General features: G+C 44.5%; 1 protein-coding gene across 1 annotated transcript in view; it reads right to left on the bottom strand.

Moving 5' to 3' along the window:
* Positions 1-19,357, bottom strand: part of sh2b3 (SH2B adaptor protein 3) — a 33,452-nt gene extending 14,095 nt beyond the window's left edge. The window contains exons 1-3 of the mRNA XM_042101622.1: positions 18,991-19,357; positions 10,813-11,937; positions 6,187-6,215 (exon numbers count right to left, since the gene is read on the bottom strand). Coding sequence (XP_041957556.1) covers positions 6,187-6,215; positions 10,813-11,937; positions 18,991-19,170 — 1,334 coding nt within the window. The 5' untranslated portion in view covers positions 19,171-19,357. The remainder of the gene's footprint in view (positions 1-6,186; positions 6,216-10,812; positions 11,938-18,990) is intronic.
* Positions 19,358-21,360: the final 2,003 nt, after the last annotated feature.

Below are 21,360 nucleotides of genomic sequence, written 5' to 3'. Positions count from 1 at the left end.
TCACTCTCGGTCCACAACATCTGCAGCCAGGGGAGAGCTGGGTCTAACTTGCGTCCGATTCACACCAGAAATGTGGCGTGTGCGTGTTGGCTGCGTTACCCGTACGTTTTCATTTTGGCGCCCATGATAACAGGTTAGAGCATTCATATTGCCTCAAGCCACGCTGCAACTATCAGTGAGATAGAAAATAAAAGTGGCACCCATTTCTCACGCAAGAGCAAGTTAGTTGAAAGCGATCCTGTGAAAAGGATACAATGGAAGACAGGCAAGTAGCAGTTCCTCAGTAGCCCTGCATTTAACAAGGTTCCTGGTGTGAATACACCACAGCAGTGACTGTGCAAATACCATGGATCTGGTGAAAATGAGCCATTAGTTAGACTTACTCAGAATGAGAAGAAAAAAAAACTCACCCAGGACACACCCACATATTTCAGTTCATATACATCCTGTGTAGTGTTGACACGATACCAAAATTATGACTTCGATACGATACCAGCCATAAATATCACGATGCTCGATACTGAAACGATACTACGGTGAAATCCTAAGATATCTGGAAAAGAAAGGACTCATACCTCCTCCAAGTGTATTGGGTCATTTGTGTTGAATTCAGTGCACTGTTGTAATGTGCAGGTCAATTCTGGGTTCTAAAATTCTAAACTTCCTACATAATAATTATTTTTTTATAGTCAGTAAAATAGTAGGCCTACTTTGTGTGATTAAGTCCTTTATTGTTCGTTAGTTCATTTACATTGTGTTTTGGCAATAAAGTAGCTTTAAATAGCCAAAATAGGCTAGATCAAGGTCAGTGTTGAAATTACTGCATGCAAATCACTGAATGCTATGCAGAGGGGCCTAATCTTTAGGCCATCTGATGTACATTATAGGCTACCCTAGGCCTTCCCGTGTTCATGGGATTTCTTTGACAGTTGCAAAGGGAAAAATGTGAGGATAGTCTTCTTTGCGCCCAGTGTACAAGTACGATGTTCCAACCACTCAGGTCTTCGTCAGATAGGCCTACACCATTACCTGTTGCAATATATCTGTGTGCATTCCTACATTACGTCCATTTCTTTGATAACATGATTTGCTACCACGTAACAATAAGCCGCTATTGTTATCAGGACTCAACACGCTTTGGTGGTAATATGCTGTGGGCTTTAATTAGCGCATCTCGGGTAGCCTATCCAACCTGCTGGGCAATAATTATTGAACAAATTGCAGTCTACATGCCATGACAAATATTACCAGTAGTACTGACCAAACATGAAATAGATTGTTTACAAGTTATGGTAATGATATTCTGACTGTGAACATTGCGCTTTCATCACATGATTAGGCTACAGCTTGTTATGTCTCGTCAAAATGATTACCTCGTTATGTCTCGTCAAAATTCCATTGATGAAGGAAGGTTCGCTTTATCCCAGAAAACCACTCGTTTCACTTAGGCTAGACTAAAGCAGAAGAGAAGAACTTGGCACTAACCATGTAGTCGTGTTTTCTATAGCATATTCGTTAACCTGTCGTTCTTTGAACTCTTTAAAAATGCTGGGATATGTCTGCGAGGTGTTTAGCCATGCGTAGCCTAGGCTACTGCTTATATATGACTTTGAAACATATTTTACAAACGGGCCTCTGTGTACTGATGGCTTGCCTTCACTATTCCCCCTGATGGCTTGCCTTCACTATTCCCGATGTATCCCATATAGTTCCAGATGTCACTTCACCTTTTGTTTTATCCACAAGGCAGAGTACTGTTGGCAAAAAACTATGCTGACATTAGCTGCGCACTCACTCACTCAGAGATGCCTGCTTGACACGCCCACTTGCCTAGATGCGTGCAAGGAGCAATGAGAGCAGCAGTTCACACAGACGCAGAACGTTATTATTTTACTAAAGTATCGATTCTAAAAACTTCGGAAATCGTATCCTTTTTTTTTGCGTGAAGGCATCGTGATACCTTTTTAGTATCGATACACTGTGCAACACTAATCCTGTGTATATTTACATACACATCTGAGAGAGAGAGAGAGAGAGAGAGAGAGAGAGAGAGAGAGAGAGAGAGAGAGAGAGAGAGAGAGAGAGAGAGAGAGAGAGAGAGAGAGAGAGAGAGAGAGAATGTGTGCTTCAATTCAGCATGTGCAAGTACATATTTGCATTTATTAGACCCACTCAAATTACTGATAAAAATGATTCCCCTGATTTCATTTAGGTCTCTAAAAAGAAATGTCCCTCCTTTCTTCATATCTCAGAGTGCTTGCATATTTGGTCTACTGAGCCTAGCTTCCAATAACCAATGGCCTCTATACCCAATAACTTCAGAGAACCTCAGAGGACCTCAGCTGTATGGGGCAATGATTCTAGCTAATCCAAAAATAAAAAAAATGTCCCTTTATATGAAGCCTCATCTAGAATGTTGAGACTGACAATTCTAAAAAGAACACAGCGACAACTTCTTGACAACGCACCCAGGACACACCCAAATATTTCAGTCCATATACATCCTGTGTGTATATTTACATACATATCTGAGTGTGTGTGCTTCAATTCAGCATATACAAGTACATATTTGCACATTTCTTTATCTGTGTGTGTGTGTGTGTGTGTGTGTGTGTGTGTGTGTGTGTGTGTGTGTGTGTATTTTTTCACTTAGTATGTGTGTTGCAAGAGAATGCTGCTTTCATTGACATACGTCACCTCACACGCAAACACACAGACACACACAGACATAGAGACACACAGACACACACACAGACACACACACACACACACACAGACACACACACAGCTCATTGAGACACTCTGGCACAGCAAGCAGTAAATCACTCATTTCCCTTTTTGCGCAGAGTCAGAGCAGTATTAGCCACACTCTTGTAAGTGTGTTTCGCCATTAGTCATAGCTACTTCACAGGAGACGACACAGTTCCACTGTTATCAATAACACAGTCGCATAAACACACCTCACCATTCAATTTCATAATGAAATTCTTTGAAATCTAAAAACCCTCTAAGTAACAGGTTCCTGGGTACCAACACATGAGTCACCTCACCATTCAATTTCACAATGAAATTCTTTGAAATCTAAAAACCCTCTAAGTAACAGGTTCCTGGGTACCAACACATGAGTCACAGACACCTCATAGATAGTGATGAGTCACCGCTATCAGAACATGAGTCTCATCATCTCAACATCTCAAATTGCATAAGGTTTGACATGTCAGAGTAGCTACTGCAATCAGCTTTTGCATTTGTGGCTGAATGAGTTGTGGTCAGAACAAACTTAAACTTGCTGCAACACATGTAAGCATTTGGTAACCTTTGCTTGTGCAACTTATTTTGTTGCATCAGCTTATATTACGCAAAGTCAATAAGGGCACAATCAACATATCTGAGGATATTAACTGAGAAAGCTGTGCTTTGCTTCTGGTACTGTCCTTACACTTTAGTTATGAGTGCATAACACAGTCACAACAATGCTCATGTTGAATTGAAAAGTAGGCTGACTAATTAATTCATATCAAATGACTCGCATAACACTGATAAAGATTCTCCTGATTTCATTTAGGTATCTTTTTGATCTACTGATCCGATCTTGCAACAACCAATGGCCTCTATACCCACTTCTCACTTCAAAGATTTTTTGAAGGACCTCAGCTATATGTGACAATGATTCTTGCTATCCCGGACACAAAAAATTTCCAAGAAACCTCACAAAAATGTTGAGACCGTCAATTTCAAAAAGAACGCAAAGCACTTCCTTCAAACCGCATGCAATAAACCATGGGGACAAACAAATGACCAGACAAGCACAAAGACGAAACAGTTTATTTCAGTTGACGAAGGCAGCGCTGCCTGGAAGGCGCTAGGGTTAGGCATGGGCTAGGGTTAGGGTTAGAATTAGGTGCCTTTAAGTCGACGGTGGCAGCGCTGCCTGGAAGGCGCTAGGGTTAGGGTTAGAATTAGGTGCCTTTAAGTCGACGAAGGCAGCGCTGCCTGGAAGGCGCTAGGGTTAGGCATGGGCTAGGGTTAGGCATGGGCTAGGGTTAGGCATGGGCTAGGGTTAGGCATGGGCTAAGGTTAGGGTTAGAATTAGGTGCCTTTAAGTCGACGGTGGCAGCGCTTCCCACTGATCTATAAAGAACACTTTTACAGATCAGTGGCGCTGCCTGGAAGACGACGTTGGGGGCTTAAAACACCATCGAGCAACCAAAGCACTCCAATCACCTGCCTGTATGTCACATAGGCCTAACACCAAAGGAATTTCCCCACATACTTTACATCAGAATTACAGGACATCTTTACTGTTTTTATCAGTTAAAGATTATGTTAGATTATAGCAACTAACTTAGGGCTAGAATTTCAACAATTATTCAATTAATCAATTAGTTCTCAACTACAAAATAGAAATATACCTTGTTGCCAGTCTATCATTGAATAATTAGTTTGAGATTTTTTTTAAAGAAAAGTAGTTAAAACATCTGAGTGGTTTCTTTCATTTGAATATATTTTGTTTACTTAACTCCTCCATGAGCGTACACTGAATAATGGAGTGTTTAACGTCACGACATGACCTTATTTTGGGCTTTGATAAACAATGATCAACATTTTTTATCTGTGGTCTTCTCAAGCTCAATTCATGCCTAAAAGTAACCTATGAAACAATGACTACACTCAATTCAGCAAAAAAAAAAAAAAAAAAAAAATGGTTCAATGCCACTACGCTGTTACCCAATTCCTGTGGCATACCCTTGACACAGAAAAACGTATGCCTCTAGTCTATTTTGTGTTGAAGACGGCTTTGATTTCAGTTGTTACTAATACATGTATGGAGTAGTATACCGACACGAACATCTGATAGACCCAGCAGCCACAGGTAGGATACTCAACTGACAGTGTTCTTAGCCATTTCTCAGAGGCAAGCTGCATTTCAATTAACTTGTTACGGTATACTATCTGCATACAATATCCTGTGTCGCTAGCATCGACACCTCTGGGCTGATTACACTTGCGTCTCTTTTCAGCAACTCTTGTAATGAGAGCATGCTCACCTCTCAATATCACTCACCACTCATTCTAGGAACAGATGCTGACTGTTTAATACCACAATAAGCAAACCAAAAAGAAGAAGAAAAACCTGTGTGCCATTGCGCAGCTTTAGCGCTCTCTTAGCTTTGACCCAGCATCAGATAGTGGCTGGCCAGGCTGGTGTGAAGGACTTTCGCATCTCGGTCATGGTTTTTTTTAATAAACATGGCATTTTATATTTTTACCCTCCCCTCGCCATCTCGCCACGTGAAATAGTGAAATGTCAATCAGTCTGACCTTTCAGCCGTGCTCTCGAAAGCGTGACCGCAGTTTCACAGAACGTTGTGGGCCCGACGCTTACTGAGAAAATAAAAAGAGAAAAGAGGCGGGGGGGCATAAAAAGAGCAAAAAAAAAAAATATATATACAGCTTCCTGTTTCTTCTGTCTCAGTAACTCTAAGCTTCAGGTCTCAGCTCTGTGTGTGTGTGTGTCTGTGTATGTGTACACAGTTCAGATGTTGCTGATGCAAAGCAAGTGGGGAGGCCATTCATGGAAGACGCAGGCATAGGGCAATTCACAGTAATCTAGCCAGCATCTTATCTGTTCTTAGTGGGACACAGCCAGTGCTAACCGCTTGCTGTATCACCACTGCATTAGACATCCTGGGATGCACAGAAGTAAGATTCATCCAAACTAAATGATGCCATCACAAAGGACTCAGTACAGTTCATGTAGCAGTAGTGGAATTAGCTATGCAAATTCTGGGAGGCAAGAGTCTGTCTGCATGCACGTTTGCAAATGCAGACATCTTCTATAGTTAAATGACAAAAAAGGAAAAAGTGTCTGCTTATACAAGGGTTTGACTGCCCTTCAACAGACAGACAGACACACACAGCTCTGCACTTTTTCGGCCTCTGCCCACGGCTCCTAAAACAACAGGCGCCCTCCAAACTCAAAAGGGCCGGCGATGCTGTGAAGATAACTAATCTCACAGGAGCTGGCAGCTTAGGAGGACCATGGTTGTGTGAGTGTGTGTGTGTGTGTGTGAATGAGTGAGTGAGTGAGTAAGTGTAACTGTGTGAATGTGTGTGAGCGTGTAGCTTCACTGACACTGCAAACAGCATTGATACTCAGCCAGGTCGAGCGTGCATCCTGTTTACGGACTAGAGACGGTGAACCACAGCTCAGGCTGTCACCAAGAGAGGCAGAGGGAGAGAGGGAGGGAAACAGAGATAGATGGGGGAGAGAGAGAGAGAGAGAGAGAGAGAGAGAGAGAGAGAGAGAGAGAGAGAGAGAGAGAGAGAGAACAGGGGCTTTCCGTGGGTAGCTTAGCAAGGTCAGGTATGCTTGTGCATACAAACACTATCACCAGTGCCCACACACACAGCTCACAGGTAAAAGTAGGGGTATGCGCGCGCACGCACACACACACTTAAAAAACACAATGATGAGCACAAGAATGCAACACATCACTGCATCACCAACTATGCATGATGCGGTTTAAACACAACAAAGAACAAAACAACAGCACTCAGTGGAACAGACTCCAAGTACCCCAAACAGTTGGCCTTCCATATAAAGCATACCATAAAAACACACACACACACACACACACACACACACACACACACACACACACACACACACACACACACCTTTTTTACACCAGCTGAGCGACTATCACAGATATTTTGCGCAAGCTAGCGCACCGAACCACTTCAAACCTCTTTCTGATCCTACAGATGTGACGAGTGACTCTTGAGAAAAACTACACGAGCCCAACAGAACTTGCTCTCTTTTTTTGGCTTTTGATGGACAAGACGAAAGCAACCACAAAGTGTCACTTTCCGTGTCATAATTGACAAGAATAATTTTCAGAAAGTTTCAGCTCTGAAGAATAGTTTAACACCTATACAAAACTTTTAAGGCATAATGACTTGTAGGTAAATTTACTCAGATCTGCATTTGACTAAACTTTTTTTTTTTTTCTATTTATGCACTCATTAAATAATTTTTCTAACTTTGCATGCCAATTATTCAAATATTACCTGCATACTGGAAAAACAAGGGAGGTGAGGGTATTGGATTTGTTTCTCCTCCTCAGTTAGGGCCAAAGTGTTTCACACAGCTCCAAACCATCTCTGTGAGAGTGGGTGAGGACCGTGGAGCCAAATTGAATTTAGTTAATTGGAATTAAATTCCCTGGGTTCAAAGACACCAAACACATCCCTGCCTAAACTGAGAAGGAAGTTAATTTGGAATTTACAGGGTGCAGTTCTTTTGATTAGGTAATGCCATTTTCTGAACGTGTCAGAGAAACTGAAAGTAAACTAAATTATGAAAGTCTAGTGTTGAGGGCAAATCTGAACGTTAAACATGTTCAGAAACTAACTGCATAAGCCTATTATTTGCAGATGTCCTTTTTTTTTATTATTAGTCTATTTTTTGCAGAATTGGTTTCAGTTCATCTCCTTGAAACACTCACTAATGCTACTATATGAAGCACTGGGTAAAATAAATAGAGAGCATTTAGCCTATCTGTGCAATATACTTCACTGCTAGAACACCTGTGAGATAAAATATATTAAAGTGGGGGCAAAAATAGCTTGACCTCTCTGGAAAGCTCTATCAAACAGAATCTCACACAGCTGCCTCACAGCCCAGCAGAACCAGTCATTCAGAGAGCCTTTGAAGTCATTCAAAACGACTATGGTTTTGTACTCCAAAGCATGAACTCGCTAGCAATCTACGTCCTAGCCTTGCCCTAGAGGAACCTCAGTTTTCACATCCCAAGTTCAGCCAGCATTAAATTATTTGGGCATTCTAATCCACATTTCTAACTGTTACAAGGCCACAGAAACATGAACTCAACAAACATTTGTTTCTCCCTCTCTTCCTTTACAGTGCTTCATCTATTTCTGCAAATATCTTGGGACCTGGTTTCAGGGAATCCAGCACTTTGCTAGGCAAAAAGGCAGCATGATAGTTGCTATTTGACTTAAATGAGGACGCTGAGGGCCTTGGACAGCCTGCGTACCAGCTTGGGCTATGGCCCAGTGTGAGAGTCTGTGCAAGCCTGCGGAGTGTGGCTGTAACGCAGAGCAGCTGGAAGGATGCGGTTTGGTAGAATTAGAAATATTTTCCATCACACTGGTGGCAATTATGGAACAGAAAATAGAATGCGCCCAGTCAAGGCTCAAAGAAACAGATGGGGGTGTGGGGGGGCAGGGAAGCTAGTCAGATCTTTTTGTGATAAAAAGGATGTATGGTGTGGTGGTAGGCGCCTCTCTCTCTCTCTCTCTCTCTCTCTTTTTTCTCTCTGGCTCTTCTTATTTCTCTCTCTTTTCTTTCTTTCTCTCACTCCCTCTCTCTTCTCTCAATTTTGTCGCACACACACAAAGTCAGAGACACAGGAAACCCTGAGGAAACGTGGGCTATTAAGAATTGCATTAAAAGACAGAGTTGATAAAGACTGTACTGTCACGCCACATTTAAAGTCGAATTCTTGGCAAATTATTCTGGAGAAAGTAGAAGTGAAACCCGTTTCAAAATCACCTTTCTGAAACATGCACACACACCAAGTGTGACAATTTAATCGTGTTGGGGTACACTGAAGCCGCCCCAAGATACTGTCTGACCACATCCCCTAGTTTCGCAGAGGCACGGCAACTATGACGTCCGAACATAGCTCTGCCACTGCCCAGTGTGAACTTAATGTGCGCAGCTCGTGACGTTTTTCCCAGTTTAAAAGGGGCACCGGTCTCTGAGGACAAGAGCCAGGCTGACAAGCTCAGACTCTCCAGATTCACTTTGAAGAGACTGATGATAATAATACCGGCGTTTCTGTGTAATCTGACTGCAGATAGGCCCAATCTAGGGCATTTATCTGCTGCTGCACACTGCACACACACATGCTTTTATTTAAGTTAGGACTTCCCTGCAACAAGACTTTCTCACACTAGGAAATTATCAGCCAGCGTACAGCTTCCTCCTTCTGCAAAACAACAGCGACGCGAAGCTCCTATTCTATTTGAAGGGTCCGGCAGCATCCAAAGTTAGGTTTCTCAACATCTGCTAAAGCAGCTGCACCACAGGCAGTGCTGGGGGGGGGCTCACTTGTGTGTGTGTGTGTGTGTGTGTGTGTGTGTGTGTGTGTATGTATGTATGTATGTGTGTGAGTTAAAATTCATATTGCGACTGTGTGTGTGTGTGTGTGTGTGTGAGTTAAAATTCATATTGCGACTGTGTGTGTGTGTGCGCGTGTGTGTGTGTGTGTGTGTGTGTGTATGTATGTATGTATGTATGTGAGTTAAAATTCATATTGCGACTGTGTGTGTGTGTGTGTGTGTGTGAGTTAAAATTCATATTGCGACTGTGTGTGTGTGTGCGCGTGTGTGTGTGTGTGTGTGTGTGTGTGTGTGTGTGTGAGTTAAAATTCATATTGCGACTGTGTGTGTGTGTGTGAGTTAAAATTCATATTGCGACTGTGTGTGTGTGTGTGTGAGTTAAAATTCATATTGCGACTGTGTGTGTGTGTTTTTGTGTGTTCAACACAATCTCGTATTGCCCCCCCCCCCCCCTTGTATTGCCCCCCACCCCCTTCACCCCCCTCAGAAATAGGGGCCATACAGGACAAAAACACAGAGCACTCCACACATAATCCAGTTTCAATGCTTCTCTTCTTCTCGCTTTTTGCTTTGAACTGACAGAGGACAGTCCAAAACACACACACACAGAGTCGCAATATGAATTTTAATGTGAAAAAGAATTGCAAATGAAAACTCAATAGCAATAGTGGTTAAGTGTGGTGAGCAGTGAGCAGCCTATGGGTTTGCGTGTGAGTATGTATGCATGTGTATGTGCCTGAATGTGTGTGTGTGTCTGTGTGTGTGTGTGTGTGTGTGTGTGTGTGTGTGTGTGTGTATATATGTGTGTGTGTGTGTGTGTGTGTGTGTGTCTGTGTGTGTGTGTGTGCATGCGCGCGCGCACACACCATGCTCTCTCTACTGTACTGTAACCCTTCCTTTTAAGGTCTTTCCCTGTTGCTCTACGCCTCCCTGCCAAGATTCTTCAGCAGCGAATTGCAGCTTCAATAGCACTTTCTCCTGAGTGCGAAGGCCGCTCCACTGACCGCTTCAATGGACCAGGCAACACCGCCTAAAAACTTAAACGTCCACACAACCGAGTAGAGACATCGACAGCAAAGAACGTGGTGAAAAATGACAAGCCCATGACTTAAGGCCATGCCAACGCCTCATGGGAGGACATGAAAATAGTCTGATCAGCGAGAACAGATGGTTCTCTTCCGTTCCTGCTGTCCATGTTAAGCAAACTCACAGACAAGCCTAATCACCACTGTTTGGCAGTAAAGGTTAACATGAATGCAAATAGCAGAGAGATCTATCAACACTCAACAAACAAACAGTTTGTTTCTTTACTGAAACGTTGCTGCTGATTTAAATGTCAAACAATGTCAAACTAACTGCAGTGAAACAAAGTAGGACACTGAACCCATTCACAACTAGATGAAAAGTCCAGACCTCCGGAACGGCCAAACTGTCTCATGCTAAAAAAATAAATAAAATAAACGAATTGTCAAGCCAACCCGTGAGTTGGATCTGCAAAATTCATGGGTTCATTCTTGGCCCTTGGTACCTTCACAGCAAGTTTCATGAAAATCGTAATCCTAGTTTTAGCATGTCTTGCTTACAATCAGATGAACAGACAGACAAACCACACTGAAATCATAGCAGAAGGGAGAGTGGGGACAGGCCCCCGCTGCTTACCTTGGGAGGGTCGTAGAGTTCCAGCTGGTATATCTCTGGAGCGGGGCGCTCGTTGGTCCTCCTCACCAGTAGGCGGCAGCGCTGCCAGCGCGGCTGCGAGTCTGAGATAGTGTCGTTCACCAGCAGGTACCTCAGCTGCCCCTCTTTGCACGTGCTCCTGACCTCAGCTCGCTTCCGCACACTGGGCCCCCGCAGCTTGCTGGCCAGCCCCCACAGGAACGCCGTCGAGGTCGAGGTGTGCGTGGTCGCCACCGAGGGGGCCACTTGTGGCATGAGGTTGTGCGCGGCCGGAGGTGTCAGGGGGCAATCGGCGGACATCGGAGAGATGCCCACCGGTCTGTTCGAAGTGTCCCCCGAGTCCTCGGAGGAGGAGGGGGCAGCGGCGGGTTCGTCCGGGGCCGGCTGGGGCCGCTTTTTAAAGATCCGCCGCACGCTCTGGCGGAGCTGACTGGAAAAGTGCATGACGTCCGAGGCGGGGGCGTGGCGAGGAGGCGGGGCGTACCGTTCGGAGGCGGCCCGGCGCTCCGCCGACTCCTGGCCGAGGCTGTGCCTGCGCGGGGTGCGCGCCGCCGTGCTGCCCGTAGTGTCGGCCGGCGCGCAGGACCGCGTCAGCGGCTGCTCCAGCTGCAGCGCCACGCCCAGCCACTCTGGCTCCGGCTTGGGGCTCAGCACCGCCACCAGGCCGCCGCCGCCGCCGCCGCCCCCCGGCCCGACACCGCCCATGCCCCCGGGGCGCCCCGCCTCCCGGTAGTCCAGCGCGCCCGAGAAGGAGGTGATGCGGAGGCGGCCGGTCATGGCCGACAGGCGGGGCGATGGCGGCAGAGGAGGGAGGGCCGGCGGCTCGGGACTTTGCGGCGGCGTGGGGCTCTGCTTGGCGACCTCGAGGCCGAAGTGCTGCTGGAAGGCGTCGCTGAACTGCCGCGAGAAGCTGTCCGGCGGGACCACATCCTGCTCCGGGCACTCGCTGGCAAAGCGCCGGTAGTGCTTGGCGAGCTCCCGGGCCGTGGCGCTGGCATGCAACTCGCAGAACTCCCTCCAGCCACAGGTGTGCACAGCGGTCGTCGTCGGCAGTGTCTGATGGATAGTGTTACCATTCATTGCAGTAACCAGCACAGCTGAGGATCGCTGATAGAGGAGAAAGAGGAGGTCAGAACCACAGTCTTTTTTCCTCCTTTACAAACATGCTGGGCATTTCACAACAGAATGAAAACGTCTAAAAATGTCAACTAGGCTTTCACCCAAAGAGGAAGAGCACATCTGAACCATGATCTTTACGGGATAACTCCCTGAGAACTCAAATCAAGTTCAACTCCCTGAGAATACAACTCAAGTTGTGTAAACTGTTGTTACCAGTTGCTTATCATTGATTACATGAGCTAAATTACAAATAGCTGAAAGCATGTATCACTTGTCACTGCATAGCAGAGGAAAACTGCTTAGCTGGCTACTTAAGCATACTATAAGCATTATTATTATCATCAATCATCATCATCATCATCATCATCAGTTCCTCATCGAGACGGATGTCTCATCTGGCCACCTCCCAAGATACAGAACGACAAAGACCAGTCTTCATTGCTTTGGATACAAATTCACTATGAACAAAAACATTTTTGTTAAATATTTATTAAGCCTAAATATATTTAAACAGAAATGTTGGAATTTCTATTTTTGAGTGGATGTTGAGTGCTACTTTGATGGCTGGTTGCCTTTCTGGGGGTATGAAATGAGGTGTGAAACAAACATTGCTTTTTTTTTGTCAATGGTGGAGGAGCTCAAGCCAGAAGTCAGACTAAGAGTTGCTCCTGAGCACATTCAGTTACTGAAATCAAAGCTCCTCAGGGATGAGTAGCAGAGATATTTTTAGTCCTTCAGCAAAGCATGTTGCATGATAACACTACAGTCATTTTGGTACATTTGCAATAGACTCCCACATTAGGCCCAACATCAACAGCATTAAAAATGCTTTAAAACCAGACTGGGTGAAGAGAACAACATCCCTAGAAAACATGTTGTCTCTACACTCTTCCTGGAGAGGAGGCCACCGTTTCCTCTGAAGCCTGTTAGTCAAAACGAGCAGGGGCTCAAACTATGAGGTCATCCCCTCCGCATCCCAACAGACACCTGCACAAGGGAGAGACAAACATTCCTTTTGTAGCGAGCAGGGCACAGCGCAGACATGACTGGAACCAATCTGTTCTGCGTTCATCTCGCCACATCCGCTTTCATCTGGAACTTGCCAGTAAAACACGCTTCCCAATTAAGAATTTCCAGACTGTCTGTTTGCATTTTAACACAGCTTGAAAATCCCGTAAAAAAATGGCTGCACTTTTGCGGAAGCCCTCGGTTATAACGGCCATGCAACACCCCCCCCCCCCCATTCATCCTCCTGCATGACAGGGGAGCTTTTACTAAACTAGGCAGACGCACAAGCTTGCGACAGATCGCAAAAACCACAAAATTTGAGGGGGCAGGGTCTGTTGCATGCTGGGTATGTCTTACCCAGCATGCAACAGGGTGCTTGTTATCTTTGGAAGGGAAGTGGTAACCTAAATAAAAAGGGTAATCCATGTAACATTTGGCTTTGCAAAGTAGACTAGGGTTTGTTTGGCATGTGGGACCGAGTGGTCGACGCAATTGTGACCCACCACCTACGCTCCCCCCCTCCTCCCTGGCTGCGTAGCCTCGCCTTCCCCCCCCCCCCCACTCCCACTCCCTGGCTGCATAGCCTCGCCCCCCCCCCCCCCTCCTCCTCCTCCTCCTCCTCCTCCTCCTCCCTGGCTGCGTAGCCTCGCCCCCCCCCCCCACTCCCACTCACTGGCTGCGTAGCCCCCCCCCACTCCCTGGCTGCGTAGCCTCGCTCCAGTCCTCTTCCCCCTGTTGTGCACGCGCCCGCTGCTGGCTGTCCTGCCCCCCTCTCTCTGGCCCCCTGGGTCACGGCTTCTATCAGCGCTGCCAGCCCGCCGATGACTCAGCAGGATCCAGCGCTGCTGAGGTCACTTCCTCCCCCCAGCTCCACTCGCTCCCACCGGGCCACATCGGGGCTTTTTTCAGCACATGGTGATGCCATCTTGCTCTGTGAGGTCAACTTGCACACTCGCCATCGCCATCGCCTCCACCAACCCCCACCCCCTCCCCACCCCACACACACACACACACCCCCCTCGCCCTTAAAAGAAATCACCAAACAGTCACTGTCAGGTCACGCTCACTGACTGCGGGGGACACTAAGGTGACCAGTCCTGAAAACTAGCTTGTCAGACCTAGTTGACACGCACAGGAACACAGACACACAGACACACACATACTTCCCCATCACCAAGTCAGGCAGCGCATTATCTATACTGGTGGAACTCCTGTCAGGGTGGTCCTATTTATATCTCTGAAGGCGATATCTGCACACACACACCATGTTCCCTTGTCCCTCTGCATGATGAGTCACCCAATCGGAGACATTTGTGTGCCTCATTTTACTACAAACTAACAGCACACCAACAACCTTTGGACCACTATATCGTAATGAAGGTGTGCCGAAACATTAACAGTCAGTAGCCATTCAGCAGTGAGGCCTTGTTTAATTCGCAATGAACCCTATACAACAAAAATAAATAAGATGCTAAACCTTCAAAGAGTTTTGCTGCAAAGAATCCAGCAACAAGCATCAGCATTTTCAACTGACCTTGTGGTGCAGCTGGTTGGTGACTGACCCTCCATCTGCATGAGTGGGCATCGCGTTTGCACGGGCCCCTGACTACCTATCTGAGAGGACGGACATCACAAACCACTCTCAAGGACTCGGCAAACAATACCAGCTTATTCACAGTCAACAACCTCTCCTCACTGATAGGCCTTGTGCCAGATCAACTGCCCGTGCGTGTGCATGTGCATGTGCGTGTGTGTGTGTGTGTGTGTGTGTGTGCACGTGTGTATGTGCGTGTGTGTGTGTGTATGTGTGTCTGACGCACAATGCAGCCACAGACACAAGCATCCCTGTCAGATGTCACTGTGCAGCTGATGCAATAAATCTGTTCGGAGTCAAAAATCTGTGACAACTCACTGTTCCTCTTCTCTCCCATGCCGTATCTGGCCGACTTGAAGCACCACAGAGAGTGCCTGCTATTAGTCATCCAACAGATTTGAGACAGCACATCTAAGGGCCTGATTCAATTCAGACTGCATTCTTGTGGTGCTCTCCAGGAATTCATAACGGCTTTGCTGTGAGAGTGTGTGTGCACGCCTGTGCGTATGTCTGTGTGTGTGTGTCTGTGTGTGTGTGTGTGTGTAAATACAATGGTAGTACATGTATGAATCAAGAACTTGTGAATGAGATAAAAATAAAAAATAAAAATGTACAAAACTAACCTCTATTAGTTTTCAACATTGTATTGTTGCATTGTATTTCAACATGTTGTATTTACCAAACTTGTCCGCCATCACTGATGAAGAAAAACGGGAACAGACAGACCGCGTGAGCAGGGGCATAAAATTCATCCTGCCGCGAGGGGCTGAGAGAAGCAGCAGTGGGAAGAAAATAAACACCGCAGCCAAACAGCCCTCTCACAGGCACTACCCTCAGAGACAGGAAGCCCTGCCCAGTGCCGGCAAACCAGCTCAAACTAACTCCAAACGGGACGAGGCCTTTTGGCCCATCGACTCTTAAAAGACCACCTGATGGCCAGCTCAAATAGTGGAGTGAGTCAACCCAAATGAGGCACTTCACCACTGCGAGTTCACCGGAGACAACCAATTCTAAAAGAAGAAACAGGTCATAGACAAGACCCAGCAAGTTATGGTCAAACTGAGAAGCTTTTTAGGGTCGAACTGTGAATTTTGCGGTGTGTTACTTCAGATGTGTGAAGTTGGTGAAAGGAGCAAGAATGACAAAAACCATTGAGGGTTAAAGCTTAATACAGTTAGCACACACACACACACACACACACACAAAGACTCAATAGGTAGTCTAATAAAAGTTCCGCTATTGGTCACAGGTCCTGACAAAAGACAAGGGTGAAAAGATAGTGGAAATAAGATTGTATGGTAGTCAGAGCGACAAGACTTAAAACAACTTGTTTACCTTTCAACTAGAATGCAAATCAATAGAAATACTGAAGAACAAACAAAATGTGTTTGTTTTGAAATACATTAAAGTTAAAATATGGGCTACATTTCACATTTTAAAAACAAAAGAAACAAAGAAAAGTAAACATGGTAGGGGTCAAGACCTTACTGTGAACACCCTTGGTCAAAACTTAAATATGTTATAGGTCAAGACCTTACTGTGAACACCCTTGGGCAAAACTTAAATACCAGCGGCCTGTTTCCGCAATCTCCACTCATTCCACTCAGGCATTGTCCAGCCTTTGTTTATGTCCATTATTGTCCCAGAGTGGTCTCGTACATGGGCAGTCTCGCCACACAATGAGAGCGATTCTGTCTCGACTCCACTTAGGGAGTGAAAAAGGCTCAGTTTCCTGAGTTTTCAGCCAGAGGAAGGTGCAGACAGGAGAGTGGCCTGTGCCTCTCAACACAAAGCAGAAAGCAACCCGTTTTATACTTCAGGTTCTACTGTCCACAAACACTAATCAAACACAAGGGACTGTACCCATTATTTTAACAAAAAGGACATGGGAATGTGTCATAGACATTAAAAAGCTGAGACCTCTTAAGGTAGACAGCTGAATAGCAGATAATCAATCAGAAGAGTTGTGCAATTAACAATAACATACCTTGTAGGCCCATGCACTCATCTACATTTTGTTAGGGTATAGGACAGTCTAGAACAAAGTATGGTGTGCACGCGAGTATGCATGTGTGTGTGCGTGTGTGTGTGTATGCATGTGTGTGTTTCTGTTGCTCTCTGCCAAGCCACTTCCTGTATGCGAGTGTACCACTGTTTCTGTCCTCTCTTCCTCTCCACAGAACGACACACACACACACACACACACACACACACACAAACACCTCTAGCATTAGTGTCAATTCTCCATCATTAAAGCTCCACTGAAATACAAGCTTTCTGAAGTTGTTCAAAGCCAGACAAAACAAAACAAAGAGCACACAAAGATAGGAATGAAGCAGACTGCCACGCTGACATCAGAGGCCTGTAATTTTCCCTAGGCCTGTTGGCACAGGCCCATGCTCACACGCATCTTCCCAGTGTCAGCTCATTCACAAAGAAAGACATTTTGTCATACCGAATGTCACAGCGCGCACACACACACACACACACACACACACACACACCTTACATAAGGGTCCCAGCACAGACTCCAATCTGGGTGCCTTGATAAACCTGAATAAATACAGGAGAAATAGGAAAAAACATCCTACACTGTATTGGATGCTTTTTATGCCACCTAATGATCAACCCTGACAGGGAAGCATAGGACCCATTGCAGGGCAAGTGAAATAGTCTCCACCCAAAAAGACGGTATGGCTCAATGAAGCAAACCACGAATTCCTTCGAACACATCAGCACTTGTTCTAAATCCACATCACTGCTAAATTCCGCTAAAATTCAGGGGCTGAAGAAACAAAATAGTTGTTCAAGCCGGCATGCCAGCATAACAAGTTCACTTCCCTGGGTAAAGAAATCCACAAAACACACACACACACAAACACACACACACACACACACACACACACACAGTAGCAGCAGACAAAAAAGTCAAGCTGTCATTCTTTACACTACTAAGGCAGGGTCAGGAAGGTTCTGATAACACACCGACACATTTTCACACACTGCTCTACATAGATGGGAGATGAGTTGGGGGACCTTTTGGGGGACCACACTGCTCTACATAGATGGGAGATGAGTTGGGGGACCTTTTGGGGGACCACTCATCTCTGTGTACAACCTTGTGGCCTATTATACCATCAGTGAATATCTCCCAGCCTGTTCAGCCTACCAGAACAAAGTCTCTTTCTCCATTGGAAGCCCACATATCTCTGACTGGTTTAAGCAGTGCGTCAACAAATGGCCAAGCACAGGCAAGTGGACACACATGCAAAACATACACACTAACCTCTCTCTGTTGTAACCAACAAAATTGATATTTTCGAGACATCCTAAAGGGTCACCAGAACACATTTGAACACATACATAATGAGACATGTGCAAACGATAACGAACAAATATTTCAAACTATTATAATTAGCTGCTTGAAGAGAATGGCAATCATCTACATCTGGGCTAGCATAGAACAAAACCACTGCATTTAAAAAAAGAGATCAGTTTAAGACGGTTCTGCATTGCGTTAATTTAGACATACAATCAACTCACTGATTATTACATAAAAATGTAAAAATCTTTATTGTCTCCCTAAATGATCATATAATGGAAATAAAGCCTAAAGTAAACACAGCGAAGGGGGGAATTGATTTCAGTTCTTTGCATTAACGTTGCCTTGTCTTGAATTTCCCCTAGGGATCAATAAAGTATCTATCTATCTTGCCGCAAGCAACGCTACACTTCCCAGACGGATAGATAAAACTATGAAGGGAACACACGATCATTCAACACCAAGGCAACTATGCTGTAGATATCGTGAGAACTTTGATGCCAATAAGTGCAGTAACGTCAGACCCAAAGCAATGTTAAGTGCAATTCACAAGCCAAGGATGCTCCCACTAGGTACTTTATTAAAAACTCTGTGGCGATATAACATTTACCTTAGTGTGTTCAGCTCCTTAAACTGAACAGGCAATTAACTTTAGCTAAAATACTTAAACTAAATCAGGCGCGATAAGTAAGCTAACTATTCACTTTAGCTATAAGTTAGCGAACTTGACAGCCATTTAAACTTTTCAGTCGCACGGCTATTTCTTCGCGTTTTCGTGCATACCCCATTGGCATTGGTTATTTTAGTTGATAAAATTCTAAACTGTAATCAATGTTCTTCTTCAGACTTGAGCTAAGTTACAGTGGTCAACATCGCGACCGTCATCTCTTCCCCTCAGAGACGCTCAGAGCGATGGTATTTCTAGTCACAGCCTTAGAAAAACCTCAGGACTCTGAGCGTCCTTACAACGCAAACACACGCAAGTTCTCCGTTATCTGGCAAAGGCAAGTGTACTTTTTAGAGTTACAAATGTCTAGCTCAAAATCTTCAATTGTTTCTGTACATGTAAACTCTAACGTTTCCACGCGCACGTGGTGAGATGTAATGATCAAGTTACCTGCAAGCCCAGATGCCCGTTAATTTCTCTCTCATGTTGAAAGTGTGCAACAACACCAGGCTGAACTGCGAACAGCGCTAAGTGAAAAGCTATGAGGCATGAGGTAGTTTCAAAATAAAAGGCCCCCTCCCCGCGAAGTCTTCTTCTTCTTCTTCTTTGGGGTTTTACGGCAGCCAGCATCCAAAAAGTTGCATTGCTGCCTTCTGTGGGAGTAGCACCTTAGTGCACTATATTCTGCTATACAGTCCAGTGTCTACAGAGAATGTAGTGTCTTAAAAATGTGAGAAAAAAACAGCGTTTTCCCCTACCGCTTGACCCTACTTCTAAAATACTTTTCAGCGATATTTCTTCCAAGCATTTTCTCGCAATTCTCTGAGAAGATCCTGTCTTTGGTGGTCATAATGTCTTAAACCAAAACATGTACTGTCTCAGGTTCCTGACATGAACACAAGCTCTGTTTTCCTAAAATAAATAAAGTGCTGTTCAGACGTGTGATCAATCCTCATTCTAGAAATAATAACCTGCTCCTTATATCTTAGCCCCCCTCTTTTACAAACATTACTGAGTCAGTTACTCTACTAGATATTGAGAATAGATGCCTCCCTTTGCTTTCTTGCTCCCAGAGCTGTTGCCATTTTAAAATTGTTTTCTTGCCACACATAGGCTACTTTTACCCTCCGCCTTTGATAGATTTTTTATATTTTATATAATTGTTTGTGTATTTACTTTTTAGAGATTACATTGGAGTCCCAATATGCATATCAAACAGAATATTAGATCTTTACCATCATAATCTCAATTACAACAAATTACTCAGTCACACAATACAATATGGCTTCCACCCATAGGCTACACATAACATCTACACCCATATCCACATACCCTCCAACTACCCCAGTACCCACCCCCACATACCCACACCTAACAAAACATCCACATCCACACTCACAAACACAAAACACAAAAGGTTCCCCATCAAAGCCAGCTCATCAGTTTTCTTTACTTGGGCCCTTCATAAAGCATTATAGATTTCCTGCCATATTAAACTGCTGCTTTTTATTTCTGTCCTCATGCATTGCTTTTTCTATGTTTAAGTAATATCTCATCAGACTAAGGAGGAGAACATCACCCGCCGTCCCATTAGGTATTTCTTTTGCCTATGCCTTTGATAGATTTATGTTGAAATCTATGTTTTCCTTTTGAGCAGCTTCCTTAACCAACTTATCAACCTTTTCATTTGTTGTAATGCATACATGAGCTGGGACCCATATGAGTGATATTTCTACCCCTCTCCTTTTCACATCTCTTAATTGCCAGAAGAATATCATACAAGGTCTTGTCGACTCTTTGATTACCCTTTCCCAATACTATTGATAGCTGACACAAGTCACTACATATCAACATTTTATGATTCTGAATCGGCTCAGACCATCGCACTGCCATCAGGATTGCATATAATTCCACTGTGAACAAACACACTTAGAAAATTTGAGGTTCTCTTAAAAGTTTGGGCATTCCACCTCTGAACAACAAAAGCTGCTCCACCTGTTTCTTGATCCTTTGAACCATAGAAAAATGTAACGTTTCTGACAGTTTAATCTGTATGTAGTCTACACCATAACATGTTTCTAGAAACCAAAAACGTTGGGAACTCCACGACTGAGAAACTTTTTATCACTGGGCCTACAACTTTCAGGAACAATAGGCCTACCAGATTTTCAGTAATCAAAATCAAAGATAAAATTTCAGTGGATTATATTTCAGGATGTTACTGTCCTTTTGTGCATTTGGCTGAGCGGTCATTACAAAATGAATGTTGCATACAAGATGGAACACAGATTAGGAGGTTACACTGCTGAGGAAACTGAAATAGAGAAAAACTGGTGGTGACCATAAACAATAATCCTTGTGCAAAGGCATTTGTTTTACCAACCATGGCATGCACATTCTAGTACATGCAGCTTCAATTTACTTGATCAAGTGAGATGTCAAAACCACTTACTTATGAAATGGAAAAAATCATCTCACATAATTTACTGTTGTTACAGAATTTACTGCTGCTTTTAATTTCCATGGTAAACTAGGCCTACAACACCTGTGTACAACACTCTGGAACCAAAATGCACAGCTTTGCCTGTGCAATGTCTTCATATTATGTATAGTAACTTCATCCTTACATTTATTAGAATCATATTTCTTAGGTCCACTAAAATTGAGGAGTGCAGATGCTGCAGCCTGTTCATCTAAGAGAAAAGTGTAAAAACTGGTTTGTTTTAAAATGCCATTGAAAGTTTAAAGTAGACCAAAATAGATGAATGATACATTTGATTACACAGAGACGGTCAAATAAATTGTCTACACACTGCGATC

The sequence above is a fragment of the Alosa sapidissima genome, chromosome 8, assembly GCF_018492685.1.
Source record: "Alosa sapidissima isolate fAloSap1 chromosome 8, fAloSap1.pri, whole genome shotgun sequence".
Taxonomy (NCBI): domain Eukaryota; kingdom Metazoa; phylum Chordata; class Actinopteri; order Clupeiformes; family Clupeidae; genus Alosa; species Alosa sapidissima.
The sequence above is the reverse complement of the archived record's forward strand: the minus strand, read 5'-3'. Positions and strand labels throughout refer to the sequence as shown.